This window comes from Gavialis gangeticus, unplaced genomic scaffold (genome assembly GCF_001723915.1).
Source record: "Gavialis gangeticus isolate Ggan-Ray unplaced genomic scaffold, GavGan_comp1, whole genome shotgun sequence".
In the NCBI taxonomy this organism is placed as follows: domain Eukaryota; kingdom Metazoa; phylum Chordata; order Crocodylia; family Gavialidae; genus Gavialis; species Gavialis gangeticus.
The window spans coordinates 79,359,573-79,374,519 of record NW_017729034.1 but is presented as its reverse complement, the minus strand read 5'-3'; the positions used below and the strand labels follow the sequence as shown (position 1 = coordinate 79,374,519).

General features: G+C 44.2%; 1 protein-coding gene across 4 annotated transcripts in view; it reads right to left on the bottom strand.

Annotated features, from left to right (window-relative positions):
- SYNE1 (spectrin repeat containing nuclear envelope protein 1) overlaps positions 1 to 14,947 on the bottom strand; it is a 631,505-nt gene that overhangs the window by 67,242 nt on the left and 549,316 nt on the right. For all 4 annotated transcript variants that reach the window (XM_019526891.1, XM_019526894.1, XM_019526892.1 and 1 more), the window contains 5 exons: positions 12,216 to 12,370; positions 11,582 to 11,729; positions 6,463 to 6,557; positions 2,685 to 2,919; positions 1,667 to 1,861 (listed from right to left, as the gene is read on the bottom strand). In XM_019526891.1, coding sequence (XP_019382436.1) covers positions 1,667 to 1,861; positions 2,685 to 2,919; positions 6,463 to 6,557; positions 11,582 to 11,729; positions 12,216 to 12,370 — 828 coding nt within the window. The remainder of the gene's footprint in view (positions 1 to 1,666; positions 1,862 to 2,684; positions 2,920 to 6,462; positions 6,558 to 11,581; positions 11,730 to 12,215; positions 12,371 to 14,947) is intronic.

The following is a 14,947-nucleotide window of genomic DNA, read 5'->3' as shown; positions in this document are numbered from 1 at the left end:
AGTGGGGTCACCCATACAGCAAAGGGCAAAATGTATTCTTCTTCAAGGAACTACCACCAGTGCTCCACAAGTTGGCCATAGGATCATTACAGAGCAACTTGGGATGCTGCCTCCTTTTTGGATTATAATTAGGGTTTTTGCTGTCCAGAACCATATAAACTGCCCTGAAGCACCCATGTAATATTTGCTCTAGGTTCTCTCCCTTTTTTCACTTTTGGGCATGAGGTTCTACGTTTTTCTTTGCTGGGAGACATTTCAACGTGTTTTAGATGCTACTACAAGAAAACCTTCAAATATGCAAGACTGTGAGCCTTGATGAGCCATCAGGGATTTAGTGACTATAAGCAACATTAGACAAAGTCAGAAGCAGGGAAAAGGGTAGAAGATGCCTGAATGAAGGAGAGTGATTTTTTTGGACCTTTTCTAAACCTGTTGGCTTATGGCTATAATCTATTATAGCTGTTATTTATTTATTTTTTTTAGCTATTTTGCTGCTTCTTTCTTATTACAAGACTGGAGAAACTGTGAACCAAATTATTTGAAATGTTCTGCTGAACTTACACCTAGAAAGAATTTAGCTTTTCATGCATTAAGTCAGAATAAGACAAAATTTTCAACTTCCTGCATGGGAATATAGTTACATGAGCCCCATTCTAATTCATGGAAACTGTGGGTGCATCCACATATGTATTAAGGTACTCTTCCTAATGTGCATTAAATTTAGTACCTCCAACGTAAGGCACTAAACAAATGTACATTAGGCTGCCTTAATGTGCAGTAGTGAATGTGCAAGGTTTTTAAGTGATACTTAATGCACAGTAGCCTATTTTACTGTGCATTAGCATAATACCATGTTTTTTTACATGATGCTTTAACGCGCAGTAAAATTAGGCTACTGCACATTAAAGTGCACCCACTGTGGCCATCTTACTGAGTACTTATACAGAATTTATCACCTATTCTAAGTACTGCTTAAATTAACACACATTTTAAAAATCTCTTGTTCAAGATCCAGAAATCACTCCTATTCAATGAGTCAAAGTAATGGAGGTAAAAAAAAAAATCAGATTCATTTTTAGCTAAGACAGACAGAATATTAGTATTACAAGTAGAAAGAAAGACCTGTGATATTTGTACTAGTCTCCACGTGATGAATGACTAAACTTTATGTGGTAAAATTAAATGCTCATATTTTCTACAACATAAAATAAAAATGTCAATAGACATACTTAGCACATGTAAAAACCTTGACTCTTATACTTATTTCACATATTCACAGAAGTCACTTAAATTATACCTAATCAAATGTACTTTGGATATTCTGTCACATACCTCCTCAAAGGATTTTTTTAAAATCTAGAACCACAAGTTTCCCTCTCATTGAGGAGGATCTCAAAAGCAATGCTATATTGGGCAAAACAACCATGTACAGTATTTTTTGCAGGTGGATTCCACTGCAGGTGGATTGTACTCCATGTTTGGGAAAATCGAAGCAAAATGAGGCAGTGTGGTGAAATCTTCTTTTACATACAGATGTAAATCACACTTCAAAATTTAGTTTCTAATGCCAAGAACTATGCTCATTCCTGCAGAGCATACTACCTCACCATGGTGTAACAGTTACTGTGTATGGTTCTGTGCCTACTCATTCATCACATGACCTTACTTTCAGGAGGAAGGTGAGCTGTTTCTTCTGTTCCTCAAATCGGGTGCTGGCTAATGTCCAGCGCTCCTGAATTTCTGAGAGTTCTGTCTGCAGAGTAGCTTCCGCTCCACTGTCAGCACAGAGCAGCAGCTGCTTTCCAGCTTCCACAGTTAGAATGTAGCTTCCTTGTTGTCGCAGAAGGACTTTCTCTTTAAGCTGTAAAGATCAATCACTTTTTGTTAGCATCTTCTTTCTAGTCCCAGTAAGTGATTGTGTATAAGTGACCCTATGTCAAGAACTGATAAAATGTTCCATGAGACAACTTAGGCTATGCACTATGGGCTACTACCCCAAAAGCTTGAAGCTACCCTTATTACAAGTCCTTCAGTAATTACTAGTCAGAGAGTTCTTCCTTGGTGAAAACAAAGAAAACTGACTTTTCTATCCATGTTGCTCATGACCTCTTCAGGACAAAGCCTTTTCTTTACTGCCTCCTCCTGTGACCTACACAAATGCCTCAACACCTTATTTCTCATCTTTGATGTGTGTATACTTTAAGGAGGTAAATAGATTTCTCTGACTTGGCAGGAAGGAAGGCAACATGAGAGTTCAAGGTCTTCCTAACATTATTTTGCCTGGAGCATTTACTTAAGAATAAGCATTTATTAGTTAAATAGCAACCATATAGGACTACAAATGCCAGTCAGAGATAGTGAACACTTTTTAAAAATAACTGGAAGGAACAGGCCCAATCAGGTGTCCTGTGCATACTTTGTCATTCGCTTACTCAAAGTATTTTTTTAAAGACTAGAACTCCAGGTTTCTCTCTCTTTGAGAAGTGTCACACAGGATATGTTCTTTTGTAAAAAAACAGCCATGTACAGTATTTCTGCAAGTGGATTCCACTGACTTTTGACTACCGTTATTCTGAATCAAACACGCTTTAAAAATGAACAAAACTTCTTTCAATTAAAACAATTAAACATAGGAAAAGGAATGGTTCCCACCCCTTTCACCACCCAAAACAACGTGGACCTACCTGTACTTCATCCAGCAACGTTCTGGCTTGCTGCAGTGGGATAGGAACACTGCCCAGCCCACTCACGGGCTGATAGGACACTTCCACAAGCCATTTTCGCAGTTTCTCTGACATCTCCCTATAACGCTGCCATTGACGGATCTGACTGTCAATGATGCCCCTCCTCTGTTGTGCCCTGCGAATCACTCCCTGCCACTGGTTACTGAGCAGGGTCAATTTCACATTAAATTCATCCCTATTTACAGAAAAAGAGAAATACAAAGTGAGAACTGTATTTTTAACCTATTTCTTCAGTGGATGAAAAGCTGAAAAAATACATTTTTTGAGAGCTGATAATGAAGCCCATGGATAAAGGAATGAATGGCTATAGCATATGGCAGTTAACCTTCAACTAGGGTCTATAATCCCACATTTCAGACCAAAACCCAAGAGCCAAAAAAATAAAATTCTCTTATCAATGAAAAAGTTTTAATTCAAATCAAAATATTTTGTCAAAATTATTGGTGCACACAGTGCAAGCTCACAATATTCTCTCAGACAAACCTAGCTATGGAAGATGCCTAATACTGACTTTGAAATAAGAGGGAGAACTAATGAAAGTTCAGAGAAAATTCTGATGTGTAGTACAATTTATATTAGGGTTAAGTTATCTAAAGGAAACTTTGCAGCAATCCTTATACAGTCCTATGAAGGTGTGTATTTTGGGTTTTTTCCCCACGAGTTTGATCATCAATATTAAAATTAACTCTCTGGACCAGATGCTGGTTCCTCCTCTGTCCATTTGTGCTGTAAAAGCCAGTAGGGAGGGTTTCCTGGTATAGAGTTATCCCCATGGGTGTTTATACACATGCTTCGGGATGCAGGAGGGAAGGGGGTGCAAATGAGCTTTAGTTAAAGTACCCCCCCACCATTTTTCAGCATGGGGACTGTGACAGGAGTATCTCTACTGGAGCTTTTCTATTGGTGACTCCACCTTCCTGTTATGGGCCAACCGCCTGCTTACTCGTCTGCCACGCCTTGATCTTAATTGATTAATTGATTGATGTAGTTAGTGGGAGGCTGCCCACTTTATGCGCCCCGGTGCCAAGGGGCGCTATCTGTGGCTCCTTTTCCTCCCCTACACCGCAGCCCAAGCCTCGCAGATGGTACTGACGTGGTTTTGACCTGGGCCCTGCTGTGACTTGGCCCTCTCCTTTCCCTCATTGGGGCTTCTCACTGCCCCCTGGCTCCAGGGCTTTGCACTGCCCCCTTGCGCTGGGGTTGGGGTCAGTGCACCCTAAAATGCCACGCCCTCTCTGGCACCAGGGTCCCCACGCTACCATGGAGCCCCTATGAGGCCTCCTCCAACCCCTAATAGCCTCACCCAGTCCTCTGGTTAAAACAGCAAACACAAAAACACAAAGCCCCTGGGCTATAACATAAAAAGCTAGACCGTCCGGCCAAACAACATTCAATCCCTACTGGGAAAACACTCCAACCCACAGCAGCGACCAGGGGCTGCTCACAGAGTCAGGGTTCTTCCCTTTGTCTGCACTGGCTGAGCTCCTCCTCCCTTGAACACCAGAGGAAAACTGCCCTCCTGGCCTCCCACCTGGGCTTATATGGGCCAGGCCCTGCCCCTTCCTGTCAGCTGGCTCCCCAGTGGTTGTCCTGGCAACCAGCACCTGTTACTCTAGCTGCCCTGGTAACTGGCAGCTGGCCCACCCTCTTCTTGCTACTAGGGGTCTCTCCCGAGCTGTTTTCTGCTCTCAGGCACAGGGCGCCTGAGTGCTGTGTGACAGGGATGCTGATACATGTGACACTGAAGTCTGCTGGAGTGTGGTAATTACTAGGCCTGTGCGAAGCAGCAAGTATTGCATTTGGATTCAGATTTGGCCAATTCAAAGGGACAGTGATTTGATTCAGTGATTTGAATCACTGTCCCGGTTCGATCTGGCGATTTGAATCACTGTCCCAATTCGATTCGGCCGAATCAGATCCAAAGATTCAGCTCCAATGCGGAGATTCGGCCATAGACTAAATAGGCAGCAGTCCTTGACCATGCTGGACACAGCTGCCTCCAGCTGGTAAGTCTCTTATGGTGGGTGGAGTGGGGAAGGAAGGGGTATGGGGGAGGGGGTGCAGATCAACGCCCCCACAGTGAGGGACTGGGACAAGCTGCCCAGCCGGGGCAACGGGTTGTGGGACTTGGTGACGAGCATTCCTGCCACTGTACATCACTGCGCGCCACAGGTCCAGGACAGCATGGGAGCGGGTGTGTGTCCCTGAATCTGCGCGGGGTGGGCTTGGCCGGGCTGCACTCTGGATGGATGGTGGAAGGCGCTGGGAGTCGGGGCACTATCCTGCCGCTGCTTGTCCAGCCAGGGCGGGGGGATGCGAGATGTGGCCCGAGTAGCATTGGGAGCTCTGCAGCCCCTTGCAAAGCTGGGGCGGGGCGGGGGGGGGTGCGATGCAGGCACGGCTTGCTCCAGGCAGAAGGTGCTGGGAGTGGGGGCTATGCCTTCCCACTGCTCGCCCAGCTGGGATGGGGAGGTGCAGCATGGTGCCACTACACTGCCTTATTCAAGCAGCGTGCAGTGATGGAAGCCGCTCTAGCCACCCTGCGCCTCCCAGACAAGCCGTGGCTTTGCCTCAGCTGGGCAAGTAGTGGCAGGGCACAGCAGTGGGTGCATGCACCTGGATTGGTGAGGGGCAGGTGGCATGGGGAATTTTAGGGTGGTTGCAGCCCACTCGTAACCCCTGCTCCACTGTGCTCTATGGGGCAGGCGGAGCCAGGGCTGCGCTCCGGGCTGCAGCTGGGGCTAGCTACCTGGAGTGTAGCCCTGGCTCCATCCACATTGCGGAGTGCAGCCTGGCAGCGGGTGGCTGGGGCTAGCCTCCTGGAACACAACCCAGCCCAGCCCGCCCCACACAGATCCGGGGGCACACGCCCATTCCCATTCCCTCCTGGACTGGTGGCGCACGATGGCACGCAATGGCTGAAGCCCTTCTCCCCGAGTCCTCTGCCCCACTGCCCCAGCTGAGCAGCTTGTCCCAGCCCCTGTCCCAATTCCTCCATCATGGTGGGGGCGTTGATCTGCTCCCACCAAACCCCCTCCCTCCCCCCCTGCCCACCTCAACAGATTTACCAGCTGGAGGCAGATGTGTCCAGCGTTGTTGAGGACTGCTGCCTGTTTAGGCTATGGCCAAATCTCCAAATTGGCACTGACTCTCTCTGAATTGATTTGGAGGCTTCTGATTCAATTCGGACCTTTTAATGGGTCTCCCAATTCGCTTCGGAGAGTCGGCCGCCAAATCGGGCAGAATCTCCTCTTAATTGAATCGGCTACTGAAACTTCACACAGCCCTAGTAATTAATCGAGTCTGCTCTGACACACTGTAATTACAGTGTGTCGGAGCAGCCTCGATGCACGTGTGTAGGCACCTCAAGTGTTCAAAGCAGATATAGCTGGCTGCTCCCTCCTGCAGTAAGTGGCCCATTCTGGAGGTAGGTCAAGGTTGAAGGAGAAGGGCCTTATTATATTCCTGTTCTAACACAAACGCGGTATTATTAAGACAAGGCCAATCTGTAACTAAACCACTAAGCTAAGAGTTTCATCCATTTCCACTTCACCTCTGCCTGCCTAGCTTATTATGACAATCTCTAAGGAGTAGGCACCATATTCCTTCTATTCTGTTTACGTTCAAAATAAATTAACACATATAAAAAACAAAAACAAACAAAACCAACCTCCCTCCCCACTACGCCAAAGGAAAAAAAAAGTGCAGGGATGTCTACCTGTCATCTACTTGTCCTTGTTCTATGAGGCGTTGCCCATCAGCAATGATCGAATGTAAAATCTGCTGGCGACTGAACATCTCTGCCTGGAACAGCTATTTGAAACAGAGACACAACAGTAAAAGCAAGATTCTGAATTTCAGGGCCTTTATCTCTACCTACCTACACTGATAACATGAATTTTCAGTTCTCATTTAAGCTCCTTACCATTGAATCCTGCAGCAAACAAATTCAATGAGAGTGTTGATATCAACTTCAATGGGAGGAAGAGTAAACATGCCAATTTTTGTTATTATTCTTGTGACTGTGTGTGTGTATAAACCATAAACTCATTTTCAGGATCTATAACCCACATTTCAGACCAAACCATGAGAACCAAAAGTTTCAGCAGAAACTACGTTTAGACTTCTTTGGCACAAGCATGTAATTGACAGCATATTTTAAACACAAGCTAGGTGCACACAGTGTCTTTATGTCAAATCCATAATGTCACTTATGTGAATCTAGTTATGATGGATTTATACCAACTGAGGACTGCAACCACTGTATGATTACTTAATATACTTTTCCAAAGAACTCAGACACAAGAGACAAGGGATCACCTTTTGAAAGTGCCTAAGTGATGCAGGGAGCTAAATCCTATTCCCAAAAATGAATGAAGTGCTTCTAATTAGGGCTTCTGATGCTAACTCAAAAGTACTTAAGTCACTTTTTTCCTAGAGAACAATAATGCCACCTGATTTCCTTTGGGTTTCACAAAGCCCATGTAGGTATCTGAGGCAGAAAGGGGTTTCTCACTTAATCATCTGATTAGTGCAAAAACAGCCCTGTAAGCCAGTGAATTTCAGAAAGATCATGAAGAAATTGATGCAATCACAGAATTCCTACCAGTTCAGTCTTAGCCTAACAGGGTAGGAGTAGAAAAGAGTGGCTGGGATGGTCCATGGGAATAGTGGGATTTAAGAGATTGTTGTGAATAAATGTTGTGCAACTTACAGATTTAAAAAAAAATGTTAAAATCAAGAAATAGTCCTGTAAAAGAAAGGTTACTTATCTTTTCAGTAATGACATAACTTTGTGATGTGCTGTGCCTGTGTGCTTGTGGGTATGCTATCGCCCTATGAATTTGAGACTAGAGATTTTGCCAGAACTGTCCATGTGAATTGAACACGTGGCTTAGCCATCCTTGTGCATTAAACAGAGGATACATAGAGTGGGGTAATATCATTCCACCTCCTCTACTGCCACAGGTTCCAACATTTTGTAGCAGATGAATTTGAAGCAGAAAGGAAAAGCAGAGGGAAAGTGTCGGAATGATCATAGTGATGTAACATTTCAATTACTGAACTGGTAACTAACTTTTCCCTTTTGTCTTCGAACATTTGTACCCATGTGAATTCTACCATGGGAGATTATGAAGCAGTACATGAGTTAGACGGTTAGTGCCTGGAGGTTTACAGAGGAACTGGTAATAGGACGGTCCTACCAAAAGAGGTGTCCGATATAGATGCTTGCATTAATGTATAGCTTCTGGAAAAGAGAATGACTGGAAACCCAGTCACTGCTCTGCAGGTATTTTTAAGGCAGCTTGGGCTGTAATACAATTACCTATGGTATGAGTCAGATTATTAGAAAGGCCAAGACAAAGTTGGATATAGTTTGAGATCCAGCTTGACAGCATTCACGGGAATTGCATCACCTCCTATTCACTTGGCAGAATAATCTAGGGAACAGCCTGAAGGATTTAATATTGGGTAAATAAAAAGGGTAAAGGCCTTATTAATATCTAAGGAATGGAGAATATATGCAATAGAGCTCTGGGACAAACACCAGTAATGAAATAATATGAAATGTGTTAATGTGTCATTTCGAAACTGCTTTGGTCAAGTGCAGGGTGCTGCACCTGGGGAGAGGGAACCAGCATTATGGTTATAGGTTAGGGGCTGACCCTCTCGGCAGCACAGAGGCAGAGGACTGACTCCAGGATGAATATGAGTCGCCAATGTGATGAAGCAATAGGCAGAGCCAACCGCACCCTGTCATGCATCAACAGGGGCATCACTAACAGGTCCAGAGAGGTCTTGCTCCCCCTCTATGCAGCGCTGGTCAGGCTGCAGCTGGAGTACTGTGTCCAGTTCTGGGCGCCGCACTTCAAGAGGGACGTGGGGAACCTGGAGAGGGTCCAGAGGAGGGCCATTCACATGGTTGGGGGCCACCGTGGCCAGCCCTATGAGGAGAGGCTGAGGGACCTGAATCTCTTCAGTGTCCACAAGAGGAGACTGAGGGGGGATCTTGTGGCTGCCTACAACTTTATCAGGGGCCACCAGCAGGGGCTCGGGGAAAGTCTGTTCACCAGGGACCCCCTTGGAGTCACCAGGAACAATGACCACAAGCTGAGGGAGGAGAAGTTTAGGTTAGATATTAGGAAGAACTACTTCACGGTAAGGGTGGCCAGAGCCTGGAATAGGCTGCCCAGAGAGGTGGTGCTCTCACCTTCCCTGGAGATCTTCAAGAGGAGACTGGATAGGCACTTGGCTGGGGTCTTATGACCCCTGCCACCCCCAGTGCTCCTATCTGCCCATGGCAGGGGGTCGGACTCGATGATCTGTCTAGGTCCCTTCTGAGTCATTGATTCTATGATTCTATGATTGGTGAAAAATTTTGGGCTCATTTAACAGGGTCTTGTTGTGATGAAAAAATATAGAAATGGTTAGATATAAGATAAAACTCCTGACTCCCCTACCATCTTTGAAGCCCTAAGACAGGTGACTTTCACAGAAAGATGAAGTAGCAAGCATGTTTAACAGGTAAAATGGAGGTTTCATTACAGATGCAAATACTGAACTGAGATCTCAAAATGGAGATTTTAATACTTGGGGGGAAATTCCTTTATAAACCCTCTGAGAAATTTTGATGCAGCTGGATATGCAAGGATGTGGAGTTGTCAAAGCCATTTGCAGCTGATAACTAAAGAGACTAACTAAACTGAAGGAGTGGTTCTCAGAGTTCAGTGATGTAGTTATAATATATCCAGTAATGTTGACTGAAGGGGAGAAAAGTGGAATACATTTGGAAATGTATGCATGTCTTGTAAACTCCTTTCTATGGCTGGATAAGAAGAGTAGAAGTAGCAGTGAACAAAATACATTTCCAAATTAGACATCCAAACACCTTATTATGAGAAGGGATGATAAGGCTTCCCTCTATCCCAAGATGGGAAATTTGTCCTGAGAGGATAGTGTATGGGAGGGCTGGTGGACACCTGAAAAAGCTTCAAAACAAAACTGCATTTGCTGCACAGGAAGTGATTATTGTAAGAGTTGTCTGACCCCTTTTCAGAACTCTTGGCATTAATAGTATGAGTAAAAAAGGACGTATCAGCTGATTACACAACAGAATCATAAAGGCATCTCCTAATAAGCCTTGATTTAGATTGGACATGGAACAAAAATTATAACATTTCTTGTCAATGCTGGATGCAAACAGCCAATGGAAAAGTGATTCCATTGTTGGAATACCAAATGTACTACTACAGTATGCACCCCCCATTCCTGACCTCTGCAGCAATGTCAGCATGAGCCTTCTGAGCTCCAAGCAAATACTGCTGGGTGATCTGATGCAGTATATTTCAACTGCAGCAGTTTACCTCCTTGGCACATAACTGGGAGGATCAGATTTCCTCTTGATTGTTTATTAAATCATAAACAAATTGCACAGACCATACTATGAGATTCAGAACTTGTCTGAGATTAAATGGAAGGAAATGTTAGAAGTGCTCTGTGTCTGTACTTTAGTAAACTGGAGTAGCAGCTACCATGGAGTCCAGGTGCCCTGAATTACCTGTGCCACCTATCCAATTAAAGATGAACCTAGTGCTTTTATTTTCATTGAGACGGGAAGAAAGGAGAGCATTCCAATGCACACTAGCTGTGTTCTTTCATGATTCTTTTAAGGGCTCATACATCTCTTAAAATAGTCAGCTGGCCTAGACTGTGCTTGCCTGGAATGAAAACCCATTTGAGACATGACTGTAGGAAATGAAAATGAAGCTACTTGTGAGCTCTCACCAGTAGGCATGATACCATGTGACAGAAAGCAAGAGCAAGATTATACTGGAGATAGGAGGACCTGATTTCAATTAAAGATTCTTGTTGAGATGATATTCACTGCTCAAAGGAACTGTCTTTTATAAGCAAGGTATTCAGGTATGGGAACACTTCAACACTCTAATATTACCCATGTGGCAATCCTCCTGCCCGAGAGGTTTCCCTGAACATCCGGGATAGGGGGATCACCCCTGCAACAGTCCACCGGCCCCAGGGGTTTCCTGCACTCCTGGGAGGTGGAGGGAGGGGAGGGGTCACCTGTGCAGTGATCCTCTGGCCCTGGAGGTCTCCCCACACCCCTGGGACAGGGGGACCATCCCTGTGCTTCAACTTCAGTACTTGATCTCCTACTAATAATGGAGATCAAGATGACTTGGGGTTAAAGTCAGTTGGTACCATATATTATGGTAACAAAAAAGAGGAGAGTGAAATAGAAGCTCTCTCTCAGGTTGGTTAAGAAGACAAGGTGCATGAAGATAGGACATATGAAGGGACTGAATAGGTGCTGCTGATGAAATCTTTTTGCTGCATAGAGTATGTGGGAACCTAGAGTGGCATGCACATGGTCAAAAAAGCAATATATGATATCTGGAAACTTGGAAGTAAAGGTTACACATACACTTGAATAACAGAGCTATATGTTTATGTACTCTTCCGCTTCAGTTATTAAGATACAATATTTTCAGTGGGGAGGTGCACGGTGGCAGAACAGTTATGATGTCTTCTTATGGCTCTAGAAGTGTTTGTTTGCACCTCCCTTTACACACATGCCAAAGACTGGACCCATTTAACCAGCTGTAAATTCTGACTTGCTTATCAAGAGAGAGAGATACAATGCTAGACATACTCCTTTGCATGCTGTTGGGAAACTGATGGGTCTTACCCATGCTAGCCCATTGGGCTACTAGGCTCAAGTGGATTTTTGACCTTTTTGATTCTCAGTAGTTACAGAGATCACCATTTTCAGGATAAAGTAAAATATTGCTCAGCAGAGTCCATTTGTTGTAACTTGCCTCATGTGCCCTCTGCTGCTCCAAAAGACTCTGGTAGTTTCCTGAAATCTCTGCAGCCAGCTTCTGCTCAGTCTGAATCAGGAAATCCATCCAAGTTTCACATTTCTCTAAGAAGGTCTGGTGATGCAGCAAGAAAGACTGTAGCTTACTGAAAAGATGAAAGATTGATTCAGTAAGGTCTCCAGGTCTCACACACCCAAACAAAAAGCTGAAGTGGTTTCTTGGAGAGCTATTTAACAGATCTAATTAAAACTCATGTGCTGCTTTATCTTTGAAAAAAATATTTTTACAGAAGTGCACACAAAACACACATGTGTACATCTGCTTTCCTATTTATTTAATCTATATGAAAAGAAGTAGTGCCAATTTTCCCACTGTAAATGTTACCTTGTGTTCAAAAGCACTGTCACGTTCCTTTTAGTGCCATTCCCTCTACAAAGCAGCCTCTGTGCTCAACGTAGAGGGACAAGCTCATGGTTTCTTTATAAAAAGGGGGTCCTAGTTATCTCAAAGGAAAGTAGCTTTTGTTAATGAAATATCTGTAACATAAGTTTCACATGTCGTGCATTAAACTACCATTTCCAGCTAAAGATGACTAACCCAGAATAATATATGGCCCTCTAACTGCTCCCACCTGAATCGCTCTGTGGTTTGCGAGGAGATAACAGACCAGCGCCTATTCAAATTCTGCATCCTTTTGATTTCTTTATCATTCAGAGGTAGTCTGTAACCCAGCTCATTCAGACGGTCTAAATCTGGTGCCATGCTGCTGAACTTTAACATCTGGCTCTGCAACAAGTGACAAAGAATGCATTAACTATGCAAAAAAATCAGTAATGATGATGCTGTAACCTGGAAAATTATGCAATAGCTCCAAACCACAAAATACTGGAACAGCTTGGATTGCCACCTTTTGGTAAATGTTCTGTGTTACCAGGCAGACTAGGTCCTGGTCTCAAAGGCTCCAGTCCAGCAAACCACTTAATCACATGCTTAAATAAGCATGAGGAATTGTTCATGTTTTAAGTTAGTTAAATATTAACTTATATATTTTGCCAGACTTGGGATTTACACATCTGAGTTGCCAAAGAAGGAGGGCACTTCAAAGGGCATCTCCACACTGAAAAAAAGCATGGTTTTATCTCAGGTTGGTTAATAGGACATGCTGGGTTAGTGAACCCAAATGGAAAGGTCTTTTAAAATTCATTTTTGCAGTTTAACCATGCCCAAAAGTTATGCTGTCATTGTGCAAGAGGTATCATTTTATATTGATCAGTGCATCCATGATGGAGAACAGTTCTGTAAGCTAATTTTGGTGAAAGGAAAATGAAGGGGGCAAAGAGAGAGAAAAACAGGTTGTGGTGGTGAGAGACCCTGAGGAAGAAATAAATAATCAAACTATTAAAACTACAATATATTACAGGTTATACTGTATAATTAATAGTATATATAAACAGTCATTTTAATTAAGGTATCTGAAATGAGTATATGATTATGTTAGTAAAATAATACATGGAATGACATAACATATGTTTAAAAAAGTGCAATACTTAATGAGGTAGAACCAGGCCTAAAGTTCTGAATCCACCAAAAATAACTTGGAGAAGTTTGGATCTACCCCAAAATGTATGCTTTAAGTACATTTTCCATAGGGGTTCTATTACACAGCATCGTAGTATAGTATGTGCATTCGGCATCAATCTTTGAGATCTCAGAATTCATTTTGGATTAACATGTGCAATATATCACTGATTTGGGGATCACTAATGTGTTTTATATATCTATTGAAATATTCTCCTCAGGAATTTTAAAATAAAGGATATTTAAAACAATCCTGGGAGACCGATATTTTCTTGCCATATGCTGCTCAAATATGGAAGGCCCTAAAACATACACCACACAATATCCGATACAAGATTAATGGGTTGGAACTTCAAATGTTTGGTGATTCAGTCTGGGTAACCATCCAAAATTTTGGATACCTGAAGTCAATCTTATCTGAACCTCTTCTCTGAAAAATCTATGGAAAAAATCATGGGCTGCCTGGTACTTACTGGTTCCAGGCTCCTGTAAGAGGAAACTAGCCTGTTACTGTAAGAGGAAACTAGCAGACTGAGTTAAATCAAGGAGGGCTGGCAGCTAGGAAGCTGGCTAACCGCTAATGAGCTGGCTGTCCACAAATAGACTGCTAGTTACACAGAGGTCAATCCCAGGAGGGAAACTCACCCATGGAGTGGAGACAGGGTAGCAAACTGTGCCAAGGCAGACAGGGAGGCAGCTTAGAAGCAAAGGGCTGCAGACAGTGAAGCTAAGCCCTGCCAGGCAGAGTGCCTGCAGTCACATAATGGGATGGGGCAGGACTAAGGAGGCACATAAAGCCAGTGCCTGAGCTCAATCAGGCAGTCTGGCCCAGCAAGATGCAGGGGTACTAGCTTCTGGTCTGGAAGGCTACAGGAGAGTACCCAGATGACTCCTGTGCTGCCATGGTGGTGCAAGTAAGGCGCTGAAGTGTTGCCAGGGCAGAGGGGAAACTTGTTATACAGCCCATAGGCTTGGAGTCTTTCAGTTATAGCTGGGATGCTTGGTTTCTGTTTTGGATTTTAGACTGGTGGCTTGGTTTGGGACTACTGGGGAGGAGGAGGAGGCTGTCGCAGTGCCTAAGTGGCATGCAATTGCTTTCAGCCTTGCCAGGGATTGGGCAAGACAGGTTACTACAGACAGGTAGTAACCAGGATGCAAGTTGAGAGAGAGAGAGAGAGAAAGAGAGAGAGAGACTGAAGTGTAGCCTGAGCAGAGCAGAGACAAGGCCCAGAGTGCAGAAGGCTTAGGCCACAGTAAGGAGGATACAGACAATCAGGCTTAAGCCAAGAGGGGCTAAAGTCTGGAGAGGGGCTGAAGCCTAGGGCAGACAGAAAGCAGACCAGGGCCAGTGGCCCAGAGAACAGAAAGCCTTTCTGGGACCAGGGGCTCAGCAGCTAAGGTTATTAGTTGATTGACAGATAGGGCTATCAGATCCAGTGGATGCTTTATGGTAACATCTATAAGGCACGGGCATTAGGGCTGTGTGAAGCTCTGGTCTCTGATTCGATTCGGCGGAGATCTGGCCCAATTTGGTGGGTGAATCTCCGAATCTGAATCAAATCAGGAGACCCTTTAATTTCTCCAAATAGAATTGGAACCCTCCGGAGAGAGAGATTTGGCGATTTGGACATAGACACAGCTTTAAATGTTTTTTCTACATACCTCTAGGTAGCAGGCAGCCCCTGCCTAGCCACACAGCAGCAGCAGCAGGAGGCAGGGGCCAGAGCTTGCATGTGCTCTGGACCTGGGAGGGAATGGAGCCAGAGTGTGCCTGACAGTAAGTAG